The sequence below is a fragment of the Eleutherodactylus coqui genome, chromosome 5, assembly GCF_035609145.1.
Source record: "Eleutherodactylus coqui strain aEleCoq1 chromosome 5, aEleCoq1.hap1, whole genome shotgun sequence".
NCBI classification, from domain to species: Eukaryota; Metazoa; Chordata; class Amphibia; order Anura; family Eleutherodactylidae; genus Eleutherodactylus; species Eleutherodactylus coqui.
In genome coordinates this window covers 78,957,428-78,979,028 of record NC_089841.1, presented here as the reverse complement: position 1 = coordinate 78,979,028, position 21,601 = coordinate 78,957,428, and the positions used below count along the sequence as shown (strand labels likewise).

General features: G+C 43.0%; 1 protein-coding gene across 2 annotated transcripts in view; it reads right to left on the bottom strand.

Moving 5' to 3' along the window:
* Positions 1-6,896: 6,896 nt before the first annotated feature.
* The window catches only part of C5H5orf34 (chromosome 5 C5orf34 homolog), a 31,293-nt gene continuing 16,588 nt past the window's right edge, over positions 6,897-21,601 (bottom strand). Inside the window, exons 4-12 of one of the 2 annotated variants that reach the window (XM_066602746.1) lie at positions 21,333-21,428; positions 19,643-19,766; positions 19,024-19,115; positions 16,776-16,845; positions 15,777-15,947; positions 13,669-13,799; positions 12,217-12,321; positions 9,887-9,927; positions 6,897-7,234 (exon numbers count right to left, since the gene is read on the bottom strand). In XM_066602746.1, coding sequence (XP_066458843.1) covers positions 7,059-7,234; positions 9,887-9,927; positions 12,217-12,321; positions 13,669-13,799; positions 15,777-15,947; positions 16,776-16,845; positions 19,024-19,115; positions 19,643-19,766; positions 21,333-21,428 — 1,006 coding nt within the window. In that variant the 3' untranslated portion in view covers positions 6,897-7,058. The remainder of the gene's footprint in view (positions 7,235-9,886; positions 9,928-12,216; positions 12,322-13,668; positions 13,800-15,776; positions 15,948-16,775; positions 16,846-19,023; positions 19,116-19,642; positions 19,767-21,332; positions 21,429-21,601) is intronic. The other variant, XM_066602747.1, reaches the window with a different exon arrangement.

Genomic DNA, 21,601 nt, shown 5'->3' with positions numbered 1-21,601 from the left:
GAAGAGCCAGGAGCAGGAACTGAGCTCTCGCCCCTTCTCTGCCTCCTCTCCGCCCCTCTGCACTATTTGCAATGAAAGGAGGCAGGATGGGGGTGGGGCTAAGTTCTGAGAATTAGCCTCGCCCCCGTTCCACCTTTCCCCATTGCAAATAGTGCAGAGGGGCGGAGAGGAGGCAGAGAGGGGGCGGGAGCTCAGTGCCTGCTCCTGGCTCTTCCATCCCCCCCTCCCACCCGCAACGATGATCGCTGAAACAATCGCTTTTTAGCGATTTTTGAGCGATCACTCAGTGTAAATGGGCCTTAACATTTGCAGATAATAGTTTACGTTTTTCGTCATTCGCTTGTTCCCGTGGATCAAGGTTTCCTAAATACTGTTAAACAGGGAACTTTTATTGTATGGCTGGAAGCCTAAGTAGGGAATGGTAGAAAAAAAAATTAGCCATTACTTACCCTCTTATGTTGCTTCCAATCCAGCCTCTACCAATAAAGGAAGTGATGATGTCATGTTCATTGCTGACATAACAGCTGAGGCCAATCACTAGCCTCAGTGGTCAATAGCATGACCGCTGAGACCAGAGATAGGCTGTAACAGTCGTGTGTGAGAAGCATGACATCATTGCTTTGTGTTACAGTAGGGAATAGAGCGGAGGGGCTTGAGGGCAGCAGTACTGGATCACAGGCAACATGAGAGGCTGAGTAATGGCCAAGGCTGCGCTCCCACTTGGCGTTTTCGAACTGCAGCAGAAAGGATAACAAATACATGCGTTTCTCCTAAAACCTCCCGTGTTCCTTAGATACCACATGCAGTTATTTAAAAAATGCATCCATTGTTAAAACTTTTTTTTTTTTTAATAAAGAATACATACTTTGTTTGCTGTGGTTCAAAAACACAACATAAAACTGGCAGGTGTGAACACAGCTTTTGTTTTTATGTATAATGCCAGAGTAAGCCCTGGATCAACATTTGAGATCAACAACCACAGTGGTCACTATTGTCTATATCCTGTAATATCATAGCGTTCTAGAAAGACGTCTAGTCCCCTCTTAAATTCCTCTATCGAATTTTCCATCACCACGTCCTCAGGCAGAGAGTTCCACAGTCTCACTGTTCTCACAGTAAAGAACCCACTTCTATGTTAGAAAAAAGCAGGTTTCATCACCAACACAGAAGGGGGTTCTTTACTGTAAGAGCAGTGAGACTGTGGAACTCTCTGCCTGAGGACGTGGTGATGGCAAAATTGAGAGAGGAATTCAAGAGGGGACTAGATGTCTTTCTAGAGCGTTATAATATTACAGGATATAGACATTAGGTGACCAGCGGGGCTGTTGATCTCAAATGTTGATCCAGGAATTACTCTGGCTGCCATTATGGACTCAGGAATGAATTTTTCCTCCAAATGAGCAAAACGGCTGCTTGGGGTTTTTTTTGCCTTCCTCTGGACCAACAAGTGTGGGGGTTAAAACAGGCTGATCTAGATGGAAACACTGACGCTCCGTTTTCGAGATCGGTGGGGGTTTCAGTGGTGAGATCGCCACCGATAGGGAATAAGTTGTGATTCTGGTACGCCCCTTTAAGACTCCCCCAACATGCGAGTCTGCCTGCCTCATTAATATTAGACGCACTAGTGAATGTATTTGTCTTCTAATTTATAGTGAATTTTAAGTCTGATCGCTCAATAACATCTTTAATGTATGAAGATACAAGCTGCAGATCTGACATGAGAGCACAACAAGGCAGAAAGCAGCTTTTATAAGAGATGTGTTCTATTTATATGGAAAATGTGTAACAAATTGTTATCTCATTGTGATGAAGAGATCAGAGGCTCTCAGAACGGGAGATAAAAGATTAATGCAGCACTCTCGGAGCCATAAATTACAGCAGACCCGCACGAGTCTGAGAAGAGGGAAGAGGAGAAGAGCAAACTGAAGGTTATCTCCGAAAAATACTAGTTTAATTAAAAGGATAATTATTATAATAGTGACACAAAGCAGCTTCTGAAGAGGTAAGAGGAGTAGATTCATACAGCGAGGAACAATGCATGCTCAAGTCAGCTAGGGGTGCCCTTTAGACGAGGCGATTCATGTTTGAACGTACGAGTCAGGTTATTGCTAAGGGCCATTTACAGGGGGCGATTATCGTGCAAAATTTGTTAAAACGTACACAAGTGCAAAATAATCGTTACATGCAAATGCAAAGCCATCGTTTACTTTTCACTTGTTGCTCACTTTCAGCCAGCATAATAAAATCATCGCTGGTTCGCTCACTTCTCGCTGCGCCTAAACGCTCCCCGGTTCACATAGTGGCCTGTGTTAAAGGCCCTTTATACTTCCACCATTCGACTCATTCGGGTAGGAAATGCCTATATAAGGCTTCATGCACACGGCCTACACAATTTTGGTCCGCAAGGAGACAGTTTTCACTGTTATTCGGTATATTTTTAGCACTTTTTTTTCACATCCATATTCACAATTGATATTAATTCTTTCCCACGGTCTCTTGTGAACTTTCATAAAAAGCGCAGAGAATACGCATACAACTGTTTATTTGCTGTATTTTTACGCAATCGCAAAGACATTAATGGGCAATTTTGATTTGTCATACAGTGCAAATTAGGCCATTTGGTAGAGCCTCGTGTGGTGGCGAGTGTAAGCTCTTGCCTATGACCTGAAGGTTACCAGTTCAATCCCCACATGATTCAGGTAGCTGGCTCAAGGTTGACTCAGCCTTCCATCCTTACAAGGTTGGTAAAATGAGAATGGAACATGCTGGAGAGGCCCCCCCAACAACAGAGCGGCCAGTAATCTACAGTAAGAATACCCTGCCTGACGTCTTCCGACATCAGAGCTGTACAGCCTTCAATCAGAATGTCTTTAGACGTCAGACAGTGTATTGGAAACGGTTAAATGAATCACTTTACATGTGGCATATTCACTGCCAATACTCACCAAACCCACAGCGATCAAATCTGCACCTAAAGGTTTTTTCTGCAGCTCTGCTGTAGGGTTTCACCCTGGTATTGCAAGCGTTGATTTCCACAGCATAAGGCTAATTTCACAAGGCGAGTGCGATATCATACTCGCTAAAGTGCGTTGTCCCCACAGATGCGAGGAGTTTGTGTTAAAACCGCCTCGCATTACTTCAGGAAATTAGAGATCCTCCGCTGCGGCTTTTAAATTCCCTCCACATGGCTTGAATTCTAAATGCTGCAGAATTTTCAGATATTCTGTCAAATCTGCATATGATGTGCCCACCTTCAAAAGAGGGAAGAAGGTGGTTCCAGGAAATTGCAGACCTGTGAGCCTGACTTTCATAACAGGAAAGAGCTTTGAACAAATTACAGCATCTATGAAAAGTACCTGGATGAGAATTAACCAGAGCCAGCGTGGGTTTGCAACAAACAAGTCATGCCAGACTAATCTAATTTTCTTGTTTGACCAACCAGGTTGATCATGGAAATGCGGTAAATAAACTAGATCTTGACTTTAGTAAAGCATTTGACAAAGTACCTCATACCATCCTTCTTGAAAAAAAAAAAAAAAGACCAAATATGGGATTGACAAGGCAACAGTTGGGTGGATTCACAACTGGCTGAGTGATCATATTCAAAGAGTGGTCATAAATGGCTGCACATCCAAGTGGAAGAATGTATCAAGTGGGGTACCACAAGGCTCTGTCCTGGGCCCAGTGTTCAACATTTTTATATATTATCTAGGAGGGAATTGAGGGGAAACTGATTACATTTTGCAACGACACAAAGCTAGAAGGAATAGCCAACACCAGAGAAGAGAGAGGGGATTCAAAAAAATATGGACAAACTTGAACAGTGGGCGGTGACTAACAGAGTGGTATTTAACAAGGAGAAATGAAGAGTCCTACATCTGATCAAGAAAAATAATTAAAAAAGCACATACATAATGAGAGGAATTGAGTCAAGCAGCAGCACATGTGAAAAAGACTTGGGTACACTAAAAGATCAGACTGAACATGAGATAACAATGTGACGCAGCAGCAAAAAGGCAAACCCAATTCTGGGATGTATTAAGAGAAGCATAGAGTCTAGCTCACGTGAGGTAATTATTCCCCTCTAGTCTTCCTTGGTCAGACCTTATCTCGAATACTGTATCCAGTTCTGGACACCCCAATTAAAAAAAAAAAAACCTGACAAACTGGAACAAGTTCAGTGAAGAGTTACCAAGATATTGAGCAAACCTTTTTCTATAAGGGACGGATCTGTGAGTGTTTAGCTTGAAGAACAGAAGGCTGAGAGGAGACTTAATAGCCATCTACAAATATCTGAAGGGCTGTCACAGTGCAGAGGGATCAGCCCTATTCTCATTTGTACAAGGAAAGACTAGAAGCAATGGGATGAAACTGAGGAGGAGAGGAGACAGATTAAGAAAAAGCTTTCTGACAGTGGGGGTGATCAATGAGTGGAACAGGTTACCATGGGAGGTGGCGAGTTCTCCTTCACTGGAAGTGTTCAAACAAAGGCTGGACAAATATCTGTCTGGGATGATTTAGTAAATCCTGCACTGAGCTCGGGGTCGGACCCGATGACCCTGGAGGTCCCTTCCAACGCTACCATTCTAGGATTTCCAGCCCACGTGAAGACAACCTTAGGAAAAAAGTGCATATGATGCATTCTCCTTCGAAAGGCTATCCAGATGTTCTCTATCAGTGATAAATGTATGTACACACAGGATGTCCACTCACCAGCCAGAGTACTTACTACCTAGTGGTGATTGCTATCACCCCCCGCCCCCTCCCTTCACTTGCATGTGGCTCAAAATCCAAGATAAGATCTTTGATTATGTACCATATATTGAAAACTTGTACCATACTTGGTGCTCACTTCCACTACACCTCTTTGCATTCCTTGCTGGCTCACTGTCTGCACAGAGCTAGTGCTTTGCATTCTGTACCATGACCTTGTTACACAGTGTCTTGTACAGCATTCTGCTATAGGTGAATGTGTTTAATCATCCAGAACCAGGCAGACTCAGAGGAAGCCTTCTAATTCCCTGGTGCCTCCAAGATTTCTAAAACATCTTTTTTTTCCTTTTAAAACAATTTGACAGGCCTAGAAAGGGAAACTTTGGAATAATGACTAATCATGCCCAGAACACAGCAGCCGTGGCATATTCAATACAATGCGCCGTTCTCAAGCTTCATGCAGGCGGCTCATTGTCCCTGAAAACTGTCACGAGTGTTCTAGTAAATAACAGTCATACAAAACGGGTCTGAACTAACATCAATTAGGTTAATCAATGAAGAGCAGGAGGGAAAAAGACAGGTCAGGCAAGGACTTGGGGCATGCAAAAGCGTAGGAAAATAGAGCGTGCTGCAGTCTTTTGTGTGTTCCTGAAATGCATAGGCAAGATACGCACATGAGCAAACCCATTGAAATCTATAGGTGCTATTCACTACATATCATGTGTGCAAATTTTACATTCGCAAACACACATGTGAAGGGGACCCAAGACCAATGTCTTGCAAGAACATAACCCTTTTCGTGCAGGTATTCTCTGGGGATCGGGGTGGGTTCGTATTGGGTCCACAGTAAAATCTGAACAGCCATACAAACATTTTTTTTTTTGTGGCGTTTCTCACTTTTGGTGTGTTTTCTTGGGGGTCCATTATGATTTTTCAAAATTACAGCATGCTGTAACTTTTTTTTTTCAGGTGTTATCCTCACTGTAGGAAATTTTAAAAAAACAACTGAAAAACACAAACACTGTCACAAACCCAAAATGACATCTTGTTTTTCCTATCATAAAATTGCCAGGAAAAAAAAAAACAAAACACAAAAAACTGAAGGAAGCCTAAAGCAGGCACTTTTTAATCCTTTGGTGGGCACTTTCGGAAGCTGCTAGGAGTCTCTAAAATGTCAAAAACATGAAGTAGGATGCGCTTGTGTCAGGACTCCTTTAAACCACAGTAGAAAAAACTTAAAGCGACCCTCCTGTTTCAGGACAAATTTTTGTACCAGGATCGGAGGGTGAAGGGGGTTAATTACCTGTTCTCTTGACATTCTTGGCTGTTGCTCTGGTTCCCGGGTGGCAAAGATGGCCTACTACCATTTTCCAACTACACTGTGCACTGCTCTGTGATTGGCCAGCGTTGATCACATGACCAGGGCAAGCCAAATCACTGAACAGTTAAAATGCATTGCTAATCCTAACATTATAGGTGGGCTAAGCATGGCAGCAGCCATCTTGGCTGCCCCAAACCAAAAACTGGTGGAGAGGGGGGATGGGCGAGGTAATACCCTCCTATTCTGGAACAGAACTTTGTCCTAAAACTGGAGGGTCATTTTAAGACCCCCCAGAGTTTAGTTTTCCCAAACTAGTCTTTAAATTGGTTTTCCAGGGTTGTTAAAGCATGGCTGCTTTCTTCGAAACACTGTTGTACCTTTGTCTGTGGGTTGTATCTGGTAGTGCACAACCCTATGGACAAGGGTGGCACTCTGTGGACAAGAGCAGCCATGTTTTCCTACTATTGACAACCCCTTTAACAGCAGAGCTAATGTGTATGGAGGCAACTCAAATCCCCCCCCCCCCCCCCCCCCGATGGAGGACGTCAGGGAAAAGAGCTGAATATTCATGGGTATAAGGGAGCTGGGCAAACAAATGTTCATCCAACAGTTGTTGATGGTGCAGGTCTTTAGAGATGATTGGGGTAGGGTTGCATTCTCTAATAGGATTTCCAGAATAGATCATAGATTTCTGATATTAACCACATTCAGAAACTATGAAACTTGCCAAGTGTGAACAAGTCTCCATTCTAGCCATGCATCCAGCGGATGTACAAGGATGATGTGGTGTATGCAGCTATCTTGTTAGGCAGTGTACTACAAATACTCATCTTGTGGAATAAGAATACGGCAAAGCTTCACCTTGTACTCTGAAAATCTGCATTTAATTAGCTCATGTCATGATTAGACGCAGGAATGAAATACGCTGTCAGAGGGGCTGAGACGCGGCGGATGTGATTTATACCACTGCCTCTGCTACATGTATATAAATCTGCTTCTCCACAGGACTCCTCTTCTGCAGTTATTACTTTCTGGAGGAAAGCAGTAAGTCAATATCTTGTATGGCTTTTGATGTCTTCTCCAGAACAGACTGTATATCCATGTCCCCGATTCCGTCTGTCACATCATCAGCGCTATCCAGCCCGCTGGGAAGTTTAATATCTTTTCTGGGACTTTGTTGGCTGACGTTCGCCGTAAGAACTGAAGGTTTGCATTAAGGATAAAACTGAAGATGCCGTAATGATCTAGTAAGTGAAAAAACAAACAAAAAAGGACAACTCCATGGCTGTTGGGCACAGCCTACGTGTGGAGCCTGGACATAATTTGTCCACATGTATCAGCTATGGCAGTTTCTGAAGCCATTAGTGGGGTGGGGGAAACATTTACATTTCCCAAGGGTACAATTACCATATAGTGCCTACTAGGGCAGATGATGTACTTATCCACTGCTTCATTGACGAGACCCATTGTGGTCGAGTCCCCAAATGCTTCATGCAACCTCTGCCGTACCGAGCGGAATCCTTCCACCCTGGGAAGTCACAGTCTCTAGTCATTTCTATGTGACTCACATGGCGGCTCTCAAAAGAATGAATAGAGAAAGGGACTTACAGTCCAAACAGAAGACCCTGTACAATTCAGCTAGACTCAGTGGAAATAATGTAGGGGGTGAACAGAAACAAGTCTCTCATCAACAAATAAGTATATTAACCCTTAAATTGGCAGCTGTTTTTTGGTTTTTCATTCCCAGGTTTCAAGAGCTATAACATTCATTTTTCCTATGACATAGCCATGAGGTTTTTTTTTGAGGGACAAGTTGTATTTTTTTTTTCCCAATGGTGCCATCTAATGAACCATGTGATGCATTATAAAATGGTACATTTTTAAGTGGCTTGAAATGGGAAAAAAAATGCAGCAGGCATCATGTGGTAAATAGAACATGTTAACTTTGTTCTATGAGTCTGCACCAATACGGCACATTTTTAAAATGTTTTACTACTGAAAAATAAATAAAAATCATTTATTAAAAAGAAAAATGCTTTTTGTCATATTTAGATCTTCATAACTTTGTATTCTTACGATAATGGGGGTGTAAGGGCTTTTTTTGTGGGGCGAGCTCTAGTTTTTATTGCTAACATTTTTGAGTACACGTGACTTTTTGATAAATTTATGGGGGTTTTTTTATTTCAATTTTACAATTTTTTTTTCAGTCTCCATGGAAAACTTGAACTTGCAATCATTTCACAGCTTTTCCAATATTTCAACATTGCAGTATATGCTATACTGTATATACTCGAGTATGAGCCTAGTTTTTCAGCACACTTTTTTATGCTGAAAAAGCCCCCGCTCGGCTTATACGCGAGTCAGGGAAGGCTTTAAAAAAAAAGCAAAAAAAAACCAAAACAACTCCATACTCACCTCCCAGCCGGCGTCTGTGTCTCCGGCGGCAGTGCGGTAGGCTGCTTGAATTCTCTCCACTGTCATTCCCCGCCGTCTTCTTTGCTCAGCACTCTGTCATCCCCCACCGTTAGCGCTGTGTAAGTAAGAGCTGTGATTGGATCGAGCATCAGCCAATCACAGCCGGTGCTCGATCATTCACAGCCAATCAAGCTACTTTAGAATTCTCCCCGCTGTCATCTCCCTGCTCGGCTTTAATATCCCCTGCCGTCAGTGCTGTGTAAATAAGCGCCGTGATTAGATTGAGCGCCAGCTGTGATTGGCTGGCGCTCAATCCAATCACAGCGCTTACTTTCACAGCATTGACAGAGCCAAGCAGAGAGAACGTCGGGGGATGACAGCGGGGAGAATTAAAGCAGCTTGTCACACGGACGCCGTCTGGGAGGGGAGTATGGAGGGGTTTTTTTTAGCCTAGTATATACTCGAGTATAGCTCAGCTTATACTCGAGTCAATAAGTTTTCCCAGTTTTTAGTGGTGAAACTTATTGTCTCGGCTTATACTCGGGTCGGCTAATACTCGAGTATATACGGTACTTCATATTCCCAAATTAAGCCCTGGTAATCATTGGCACCATGTGATCACAGCATGGGGGGCTACTGGTGCGGTGGAGCGGGCTCTGTATGGCAAATGCACGCTGGGAAAATAAAAAGTTTACCCAAAGTGACTAACATTTTCAACAGTCAGGCTCACTATTCATTGGTCTCGGAGAACCCTCAGTGCTCTTCTGTATTGTGGCCCTTTAGCTTTAGGCTGGAGCCCTACTAATATACCACGGGATTTCGCAGTGGACCTCACCTATAGCAATGCAAAGGGTGAACTCTGCAGTAAATTCCACATGTACAGCAACTCATTCTTTATGTTACTGCAGTTCCCATAGTGTGACTGCTGCTATGTTATGAGCAGGTGCTTGGTGGCTGCTGGTATTATTGGCAAGGTCAGAGTGGTGAATTATTATAGAGCCGTTCTGCATTCCAGATCCTAGTTGTGGCAGGATCTTCCTACAAGGGGAAAGAGAGCTTCACGTGAATCACTGATTGGCTTGACACTTTCCTTTTTTTGAGGTTCTGCAGCAGTGGCAGTGTGTGATACATTATATTGTTCAATATCTTCTTATGTGCATAGTAGCTGCAGCAGATGCCCTTTATACAAAGAAGAGCAGGGAACTCCATTTGTGAATCAATGGTTAACCTAGAACTTCCCCTTCCACTTCATAGATGTGTTCTGCACCAGGAATAATGTACTACATTATCAGTAGTCATCTCACAGTTCTACTACCTGCCGGTAACTTATCTGGTCACAGAACTCCAGGTTTGTCCCATATTCACAAGGTATTGCCCCTGAACAAGGACACCATGCATTTCCACACCGATAGGTAAAAAAGCCGCTTTAAAGGATACAGTTAAACCTCTGAATCTTTTCAAGTTCGCGTGCCACCGTCCTACAGAAGGGAAAAGAAGAACTGGATGTACATGATTCATATACAGGACAGCACGGTGACTAAGCGGTTAGCACTGTTGCCTCCTGAGTTCAAATCCCACCAGGGACAACATCTGCATGGAGGTATATGTCGCCCCCCCTCCCCATGTGTTTGTGTGGGTTTTTTCCTACACTCCAAAAGAAAAATACTAATAGGTGAACTTAGACTGTAAGCCCCAATGGGGAAATCAAGTGATGTACAGCGCCGCAGAATATGTATGCGCTATATAAATGTATAAAATAAAAAAATCTATCTCCACAGAGCAACAAACCAACTCATATATTGCTAACCACACAAGAACAAAAAAGCAATCACAGTCCACATCACAAGATTTTGGTGTGGAATTCACCCCCTCATTGAGAAGCTGGTGCTAAAAAGGGACATGCTACGGATTTAAATTCTGCACCGCATGTCAATTTCCACAGGGTTTTTATGCTGACTTTTCCGCAGCATGTGGTAGAGATTTTAAAGACCTCCTCCACTTTGCTGCTACTCTAATTCGCACAGAAAATCCACTACCCCGTGTGAACATGCCCTAAAACTCACATTAACACTCATCAATCCTCTTTCCAGAATTTTAAGAGGCAATTAAAAAAACACCACTAACTACAAGTCCTGCAGTCGGTCTCTTCTGCCAACTTGTTAAACATTCTGCTCAGCCAGTTGAAGTGATCATTTCTACCATACATATAGAATACAGTGGAAACTGGTACACACAAGGAAGATCATAAAATAGAAGAACAGAAAAAAAAATCTAATTCTTTACACCTATAGTTTAACTTATGTTAGTTTAGGGAACTACAATAAAACAAGGACCCTTGTCGATGGCTTCTGAGCTCACCTATTTTGGCCAAAATATTAAGTAATACCTCGTATCTATCAGGATTTACAAGAAACATGCAGTGCGGTTTTGAATGTTGGGGGAGCCCAGGGTGCAAGTGCAACCCGCTGGATTCAAATATGACGTCATTAAGAGGTTGTAAGCCTGCGTGGTGCACTACACGTATCATGTGGTCTGACAGCCTGCAGCCGCCCCCTCAGTATAAGGAGGGTTTGTGAGTGGCTGCTCATCAGTGTCCTCACATGTGTAATTTGCTCCTCCATTTAGCAGTATGACTGTCTGCATCTTTGGGGATGTGGTGTATATGCCTGCCCTCTTGTATCCGTAAGTATATGGCCACTTACAGTGATTTTTTGTCTGCTTTTTATGTTTCTCTTTCTGTGATTTTTTTCCCCATACACCATGTGGGTCACCATGTTAAAGAGCTACTGGGTTAACTCAGGGATGCATTACCAATATTTAGGCTATACCATTCTACTACGCAGACAGGAGTCTATGTACTGGTATAAGGAAAGTGTAAGAGTTTAGAACCAAAGTATAATAAAAAATGGATGGTTCCTTGTTTCTAGAGAAATATATGAATTAAAAGGGTTGTCCCAAAATCCCGACTTAAACACCTATCCACAGACGTTTCTTCGCGAGTCGCACAGCACATATTTGACCACTGCTCTACTCAACAGCGGCCAACTGTGGGACCCCCGTGAACTGACACTTATCAGTTATCTCTTAAAGGGGCACTAACTTTTCAGACAAATTATCTAACAGTCTGTATGTCTCATCAATCTTGTAATAAACTTGCATTAAAATTTTGTTGCTTTGCCACTGTAAATCAAGTTTTAAGTGGCTGTCACTAGGAGTTTCCCTGCCAGCATCTCTGCTATCCAGTCTGTTAGGTACCGAGCTTCTATACGTACTGAGAGGCTAGGGTGTGGGGGAGGGGCTAACTTCACAGGCTGACATATCTGCAGACACAGTGCCTGCAATCTCCACAGTCTTTGCCTCTCCTGCACATTATATTGGGCTTACTCACCATTTGGCCAGAATGTCTCTGAATCATCCTTTGAAAGAATAGGGGTGGACTTTACGATACTGCCTCCCTGCTGATTGGACCACAGAGAGCGCAATGCAGCATGGGAAGTGAGGGAAAGGGAATACAGGGAAGTGAACTACAGGCAGAATTCTAGGCTTGCTGCATGCCCTGTGCCTGAAATTGAAATGAAAACAGGGCAGCAGAAAAATGGGGAAAACCACCTGAAAAATTAGAACTTAAAAACATGTAACAGGGTGCAAACAGCAGCAAGTTAGTAAGGAGAACCTGTTAGGTTTGAGAAAACTTGTTGAGTCATGGAAGAGGAAGTCTGACACATGGAGAGAGGAGTAGGGGAGGAAGGAAAAAAAAAGCCACCCACCCAAATCCCTTCAGGATGTCAGTTTCGGTAGTAATGGGGGTCAGCATTTTTCCCAAAGACTTCTCATCCAGCCATCTACACCAGGCCACTGCAGTTCTGATATAGCTACAGAGAGAGAGAGAGAGAGGACACAGTGATTACAGTAGTGATAAGCATACAATAAAAGTAAAACAAACAGTCAAAGTTGACCTGTTATTAGTATGATCAGAAATGAGAGCAGGAGTTTACATACCACTATGATGGGGAAGGTAGATAATGTAACCCTATAAGAAGGTATTTATAAAGTGGTCCAAGCAGAAGTTCACTTTTTTCCTGTTGATCAAATCGTAAAAGGACTTGCAGTTATTGTTTAACCCTTTCCAATCCACTGTCTGACCTCTGAAGACATTATGATTTAAGACTGTACAGCTCTGATGTTGGAAGATGTCCGTCAGGGTTCTCTTACTGTATATTGCCAGCCTCTCTTGTCGGAGCCTATCCAACGTGTCACCTCATGCAGTACTGGCTTTAGCCAGCAAATAGCTCTGTTGTATAATGGCGGAAAAAGAGTAAGCCCCCTAGGAAAACCAGGATAGAAATTGGATTGGAAAGGGTTAAAAGGGGTCAGCCACTCAGGATTATCCACATCCATGTGCCTTGTCAGGTCCCCTTCTCTAATACTACAATCTACAAACAGGGAGGAGTTGTTCTGGATGAACAAGACCTATGCATTATAAGCACCTAGAAGCTCTTTAACCCATTAAAGGACCAAGCACAGTAACTTTATGGTGCTTAGTCCTGGGCTATAATCCCAGCCGATCGTAAAAATACGGCGGGGGGGGGGGGGGGATTAAAGCCCCTGCTTCTGCAATCAATCAGAAGCAGGTCGGGTTGTCAGCTGTTAGTCACAGCTTAGAACCCGAAGGTGAAGACAGGAGTGTTTAACCCCTTCTGCCTTCTTTACCGAGTACACAACACTCAATGAGTGCTATGTACTAAGAAGTGAAAGTGGAAGCATAACTTCCACTATGCTACGCAGAAGTCACATGACTGCCGGGATCCCCTGATATATCAAAACGAGGAACCCATTCCCATACTTTATTTCAGCATATATATACTAATTTAAAAAATACATTTTCTTAGCTTTTTGCCACCAATAAAACTAAAAAACACGGGAAAAAAAGTCAGTAAAAACAAAACAAAACAAAACAAAAAATAGCCCTGTGTCACGAAAGAAAAAAAAACGCAGCAAAAGTAATTTTGGTGGCTGAAGGAAAATAATTTAGGGCAGTTAAACCACCACATGGGTAAAATCCCTAAAAAGGCTCTGGTCCTTAAGGTACAAGACAGCCTGGTCCTTCAGAGGTTCAAACGTTTCACAGTGTGCCAAAATACACAAGCTTATTCCCATCACGGTTTTCAATGAACCTATGCAAGAAAAGGACTAACAAACATATCATTAAATAGTCACACCTCGCATAGTCTCCAGGATCCTCCATTTCTAGCAGTTTTGAGGATCCATCTGGAAAGCGCAAACAGCACCAACCAAACTGTTCATGTTCTGCAGTACGGGACGACTTCTGTAAACTGGTGCCGTCTGGGCACTGAAGGAAGAAACAACAATGGCTGCTATTCTAAGAGACAGCTGTAGAATACATGGAACAGTTATACATATATCTAACATTAGGGCAGACTGCCGTATGCAGGTTGTACGTGAGGATCTCAGGCGCAACTTACATCAGACAGCGCATCAACACCCGCCTGATCTGAAGCGACAGTGAACACTGCAAGCATTATCCTTACCTAGGAAACGGATGAGAATAGGACATGCAGCAGTTGTTTGCTTACACGAACCATCTGTATGAAAAAACACTCACTTACAGCCTCATAGACTATATAGAGAAAGCACAGCCATCTGCATAAGGCCTTAGGATGCATGCACACATGGCAGATTTGCTGCAGATTTTCAACAGCAAACCTGCACCAAAATCAACTTCAAAATCTGCACTAAAACAGTCAATTGAAGGGGTGAAATCCGTGACGTTGCAGATTTGTTGCAGAAAACGTACCACACATAAAACGCACCCTTTTGAGTCACTTTAGCCAGTTCATGACTGCCCATAGACTAAACATCGAAGCGTTCCATGCTTGATAAGGAATGGGGTGTATTTCCTTTGGTCAGGAAGTAGTTAATAGAAGGATACAATTTACAATACAGATAAATACCACCATTATAAAATTTTAACTAGTTGTCCATAGACTATAAGCATCAAGGTATCCCATGATAAGAAAGGGGAGGTGAGGTAATACGTCCTCCAGTCAGGAAGTAGTTAAGATAACTTATGATTGATACAGATAAGTAATAGCAATCAAAGGCCATCTTCACACGGGCTGGAATATGTCGCAGGGTGTCTGCAGCACACATGCCGCAGTAAAGGCGAAGCCCTAAATCCACAACAAACCACAACCAGAATTTGGGGTGGAAATCATCCCCTCATTTGAAGAGATGGCTCCACAGTACAATCCGCAGGTCAATTTCTACAGCACGAGGACAAGATTTTGAAGACCTCATCCACTTTGCTGCTACTATGCGGACCCTCAGCTATTCTGCCCCGTGTGAACATAGCCCAAGTGCCAATTGACACAGCTGTGTTTTGGGGCGGTGTTCTATCCATTTATTCCATCATCATCCCCTGGCCCCTATAACAGCGGGTCTATACCCATGAGCAATTTTTCATAGGAACAACTGGCGCAAGTCCTGTTCTCATTCGCTGTCAGACAAGACTAGGACATTCAACGTGCGGCGTCCATACCAATCGGATGGCACACAGACAGGTGTCACTATGCTGTCCAATGTGAGTTGCGCCAGTTTCTTGAGCACAACTTGCAATACATCAATGTGAATCTAGCCTAAGAAGAAGTTCTTCATGACTTCCCCGTATGTTAAAACGACCCGACTTTATTTACCAGGATTATAATCCTAGATTGGAAAGATCTATAAAACAGGAGGTCATATGTGGAAGAGGTCTCCGCTAGACCGATGCACAAACTGTAGGACGCCTTGTCAACTATGATGGTACAGGAAAATTACTTTAACCCGACAGTCCAACACTTGGTTCTAGCATAGTAAGAGACCCAATGGATGATATAGGAGCAGAACAACCACACACTGAGCAGCTTTCATTCTTCAAGAACATATGAAATGAAAGCTGTGCTGCGATTGGTTGCCAAGGGCAAAGAGTTTTTGTTTTAGGCTACATTCACACATTGTGGATTTTGCCATGGATTTGCAGTTTATTTCACTTTTTCAACTGAAGGGGTGAAGTCTGCTGTGGATCCACATCAAACACCACACCAGAGGTGCAAATATTGATGCGTAATTCGACACAAATTTTCCACGGCAGAAAATCCACATTGATTCTACTACATGTGAACATGCCCTTCATTTCAGAACCCTCCTCCTGAATTACCGCAGGCTGTCCTGTCCCGTTACCAAACTGCGCCAGTCATAAAGGCATTCTGATAATAGAAATTGCTTCTCTCCATCTACAATGTAAGAACGCCCGGACCGCGCACATTACCTCTTCATTTCTATTAAAGTTGGAGAAATTCCAAATCATGTATAAAATGACACCATCCAGATAGCTCGCGAGCACCGTGTTATTAGAATAGACTGCAAATCTGCCCTGGCTTGGGATGAAAGATTGCTCAAGCAGCACTGGAACGACAGCTCTGGAGTCAGGCCCAGATCCCTAGAAGAAGAAAAGGCACAGAAGGTGTCATGGCAGCCGGCATTTCCATCCATTAATCATAGAGTGCTATGTATAGTATGATAGATGTGGAGAACTGAAGTAGAAACTTCGAGGACATGGAGTGCTGAGCATATCCCTAAACGTGAGGAGATACACGGGCATCCCTTTACACCTCCACTATATGATGTACACCAATACCTCCAGTGTCATCATCGAGAAATCCTCCAATGTACTGCCTCGCCCTCTGAAAGAAGATCTATTACCAGAAGAAACCTCACACGGCCAAACACTGCTAATTTGGTTTATAAAAAACTGAAATAAATGAAGCGGCAGTGCACGTGTGTGACCGCCGCTCTGGAGGCCATTCTTGAGATGGTGTGGGTTTTAGAGGTTGGACTGCCACCGATCAGCAAGTTGTTCCTTTCCCGTAAGTGAGGGATAACCTATTTTGATGGGGAAACCCCTTTAATTGCAGAACAACTGTATTAAATTATACGTAGCCTAAGGAGGTCCGCTGGCCCACTGTAAGCATATACCCTTTATGGAGACCCCTTTAGTACATTATTCTCAGTTCATAAACTTGAGCTTTAGAAAAAGTGGCATTAAAAACAACACTGCCCGAGAGCCATGTTTGGCCACAATCCTTTATACACACATTCATACAATTCATCTCCTAGAAGGTTTGCAAGGCTGAAATACAAGCGCCTCGGATATTTCCATAACCTTCAGGCTGAGAATAAATTTAGCCTTTTCGATCCAGTGTTTTGCATGGCAGCAGGAAATTTGCTTATTCAAATATATAAATAAATGATGCACTGCGGTCCGTACCGTCTTCCAGCAACAGGTATGAGAGAGAGGATTTATGGAGAGCTTGTGCTTACAGCAAAACTCCAAAAACCTGCAAGAAAAAAAAAGTAAGAAGACATTGGCACACAAGCCCGGTCTATGACCGTAAACACCAACAACAACCCCCAAGGTAAAAGTAGGAAAAGGCCAGTAGCCATCTAATAACAATGGCCATAACCTAAATGCTGGCTGTCTAAACTGATAGGAACAGCAAAATGCCCATTGAACTATCTGAGAGTCTAATTTGCCTTGCAGGTAAGCCCCATTTACATGCAAAGATAATTGAGTGACAGTTTTAAGGGATCATTTTGCATAGCTACTAATGGGCACTAATGCTTATTAGTAGCTTCATTTACATGCAAATGAGCCTCCCTTTGCTGTATGCAGATTGCAGCAAATGGTCTGTTATCTTCATACAGCTCTATTGTTCTCCAGTGGGACAGCAGCTGAAAACAATGTTATCAGCGCTCCCATGGAGAATCACAGTGTGCGATACCCATCATCAGCTGGCTGGCCGAAGGATGGTTTTAATGCTGAACTAAAAATCATCGTTCGGCCGAAAAGCTATCGATGGTAGCATTTACACACAACAATTATCACTCAAAAGACATCATTTGAACGAATTTTGAGCGATAAACGTTGTGTGTAAAAGGGCCTTAACCGAACAGCCGTGGTGCATGGCTGTCAGATCAAGATAGAATGCTGATTAGGAAGGATCTATTTAGTAGGCTGATCTATCTTTACAGGGACACTAGACACCTTTATTATCAGACTGACAGTGACAATCCTCTCTACATGCACTATACACCCTCACTCTACATAGGAAAAGTGTATATTGGAGCATACGCACAAGTTTAGGGTGAACATCCATGAACCCGATTGTGCTTGTATGATCCTGTTCTTTATGTATTAGTTTGTCCGCCACTTTATGTTAATAGAATATCAATAAAAGTTAGTTTTTAGTTCGCTTTTTTAGTGATTGATTTGTACAATTTAAAATGATTTTCACTGCCTCTGTGATTTATTGAATGTATACAGTGAAGATTCACTGAAGACTGTGTGTTGTCTTCTGGAGAGGTTTGACTATAGTGTGTTTTTATATAGATCACACACATCCAAACGTATACACTAATGACCCTACCGATATGGTGTGGTTTACTGCCCTAGTGTGTGGGCGAATTATGCAACTACACGCTATGCCTAACACTCACCTACTACCATAGTATCTACACGGTGGGCCACGAGAAAGTAGCCTGGCTCCACACTCTTATGAAAGCCACCTAAAAGAAAAATCTTTGGTTGCTGTGGGCAATCAAGAATCACAGCAGCCTTCATTTCATCTATGGCTGATGTTTGCCGGGAAATATTAGCTGTACGAAAAGTAAGAGAAAAGCCTACAAGTGTCTACAAAAGTTTAAAAATAGAGCTGAGTGAGCATACTCGCTAAGGGCAATTGCTCGAGCATTGCCCTTAGCGAGTACCTGCCCGCTCGAGAGACAAGGTTCGGGTGCCGGCGCGGGGGAGCAGTGAGTTGCGGCAGTCAGCGGGGGGCGGGGTGGAGGGGGGGGGAAGAGAGAGATCTCCCCTCCGTTCCTCCCCGCTCTCCCCCGACACTCCCTGCCCGGCAGCCGAATCTTTTTTTCCGAGTGTGCAGGTACTCACTAAGGGCAATGCTCGCTCGAGCAATTGCCCTTAGCGAGTATACTCGCTCAGCTCTATTTAAAAACCCACAATGGGACCTCCACCTTGGTTTTCCCTGACTACCTTGTGTATTTGGGATAGCTGATGCCTTTGCATCCGAACTATTATTCACTGCATAAGTTTTCCTGAAAATGGATATTATGTATAGGAGCAGTGGGGGAAAAATCGGGTGAGGCAATTATGCCTTTTTTTTCACCGCAGCCTTAATAACTTTTTTTAGAATTTTTTTTCCCCCAGATAATCCCTGTAAATTGAGAAATGTGAGCCTTTTTAAAATTGTAATGTCTTGAAGATTGTTCTAACAGACTAAACATATTTAGTTGCATTGCCCTAAAATATGCCAATATTATTTAAGGTATGCATGGGGGAGGAGAGGGGTATTTTTGATGTTTGAACTATTGGCCAAATTCCTTAGAAACTGCCCTGTCCATATATAATGGGTACAGATGCACTTAATGCTTGGTATGTTTGAGCACTTGGTTCAACATAGGCCTTTGGTTAGTTCCACAAGCAGCGCAGACATACTGACCTTCTGGCTTGGGATATAACAGTGCGCACCGAGTACCGAGCTCGAGGAGTGTCTGGAGGGAGATCTCTCACACTATACAGCCGGTCTTCTATCTAATAGCACACAAGAAAGATAGGCAAAGAGAAATATTGGGACACTTGGCGGAAAGTCAAAAGATGACATTGGGACTTCTCTACAAGACGTCTGTGTTATCATGCTCATGTTATCACCAGACCACTTATCATTCATTCAAAATCTTATATAAACTTAGACCAGGCCTTGTCTACCTCTTCCTACTGGGGCAGGCCACACTAAATGAACAAGATTGCTCAAATTATCTTTAAATTTATCTCCACAACCCGTTAAAATAAGGACAAAAGAAGTGCATTACATTGCTAATCCAGACAGATTGTTGTCTCCCCGATAACTGGGGGTGGAAGCTCACGGTTCAGGAAGCCGTGTCTCAGGTGACATTTGCCCTGGGCATCTTAAATGGGAATTAAGCCAATAGTCTATATTATCACCATTTAATTAGCAAGTGAAGTTTACGTATTGTTCCTGGTTGGACTTTCTTATATTAAAGCACATAGAATGACTTGACTAGAGGTTTAAGTACATAGAGGCCTCATCCCCCACCAACCTGTTTAGAATCTTCTTTCATGAAGTAATGTTTGAAATATTTTCCCATATAGTTGTTCTCAGAAATAAAAACTGATCCGTCCCCCGGGTGAATTTCTACCAAGTTGGTTCCATCCAAAATGAATCTGATACAAAATAAGAAGAGTCAATGAAGCTATGGATGAAGCAGAGTACGACACGGTACCTACAGCCGAATTGTAACATGTGCAAACAATGCATTATAACCACCACTGTTAGAAGGTGTTGTCCACTTGTAAACTATTGATGTCCGATCCACTGCATAGGCCAATAATAGTAGAGTAGTGGCGGTCTGCCACCCAGGAACTCCACTGATCAGCTGTTTGCTGGACTACTGCACTGAGCTGATTCCTGCAGGAAGAAGATTGCCTCCAATACCAAGCCTAGCCACCACATTGGAAACTGGAGCTATGTTCCCAGTGAAAGGAATTGCTGCAATACCAAGCTTGGTCACTGCAGCTAGAACACGGCTGTCTGCTCCCTGCAAAAATCATCTCAGTGCATAGGAGCAGCAGCCCAAAAACCTGCCCATCTGCAGTCGGGTCCTGAGCAGCAGACCCCCACTGATGTTCTATTGATGGCCTGTCCTGCAGACAAACCACCAATAGTTTATAACTGAATACCCCCTCACCTTACAGAGCCAATGTACAGGGGCATATAATGCCTACAAGAGCACCGACTGGCTTGATTTCTTAGGTCAGATCTTATACCACATGACAGCAATGGCAGCCTCTACACTATAGCTTCTAGCATAGTGTACACAGTAATTTGTAGGTTGTCTGAAAGTGTGTAGTCACTAGAAACACTTGCCATATTTATCAACAAGTGTTGAAAAACCACCTGTAATGTGCTAAAAAAAAAAAAAAAAAGGAGGATCGTTCCCTGAAAAAAATAGTGTATTGACGGTAACTAACGGGCTCTAAACTTACTCATAGGCGTTTTTACAGCACAAGAGTTTAGTCTGGCACAGGAGTCCCGTGCCGGGAGGAGTGCGAGCTCAGCTGTCCAATGGACAGGTTCAGAGAATAGCTGTCTTTTGGCCCAATGGCAGGGATCGGAGAAATTCTCTTATCTCAGTTGTTTATCCCCTTCAATGTCGCAAAGAATAATGGTATAAGAAGAAGTGGGCTTTCTCGGTCACCCTCACCTATCAGCCACCCTGAGATGCAATCACAGGGTATCAATGTGTTGCCAGAGTAGCTGGGGGCCCCAACAACGGCCTCCGGCTCTGCTATAAACTCAAATTTTACACAGGTGTTGGTGGAAATAATAAATAAATACATGGCTAACTTTTGAACGCCGGATGCAAATATTTAATTTTAAACGTGCTTTTATTGTACAAAAACGATAAAACAAAAGAAAAAAAAAACTATACAAGTTTGGTAATGTCTTCATCTTATTGATTATGTTACGGTCCTTGAATGGGGTGACAGGAAAACAAATGCTTTTCTTCAAAGAAAAAAAATTATTAGTCTGCAAAAGCAGTGAAGCTTAAGAGAAATGGCATAAATTTTGTATCGCCAGTTATATTCAATGTATCACGTTATTTACACTGCATTGTGAACGCTGTAACACCCCTCCCACAGGAAAAAAAAGATAGTAAAAAGCTATACAACGCATTATATTGTATCTTCTTGTAGAAATCCAGTGTCTGCGTTGGACTAATATCTCACCTGTAGAGGACATCATTGTAGATCACCACTTTCAAGGGCAGCGGATTTACTGCCAACATGTTCTCTTCTTCCAAAGAGAACTTACAGAAACTCATCCTATAATAAAGTACAGTGTGGTTACGGTAATTAGCGGCACGTACGCCGGATTGATTCGCTCGGCTTCTGACCGCCTTATAAAGTGCGCAGACCGAACACAACAGGATTAAGTGGCTAGAATTGGATTTTGTGCCTTGTTTCCTCGTTCAAAGATTGACAAGTCTAATGGATTC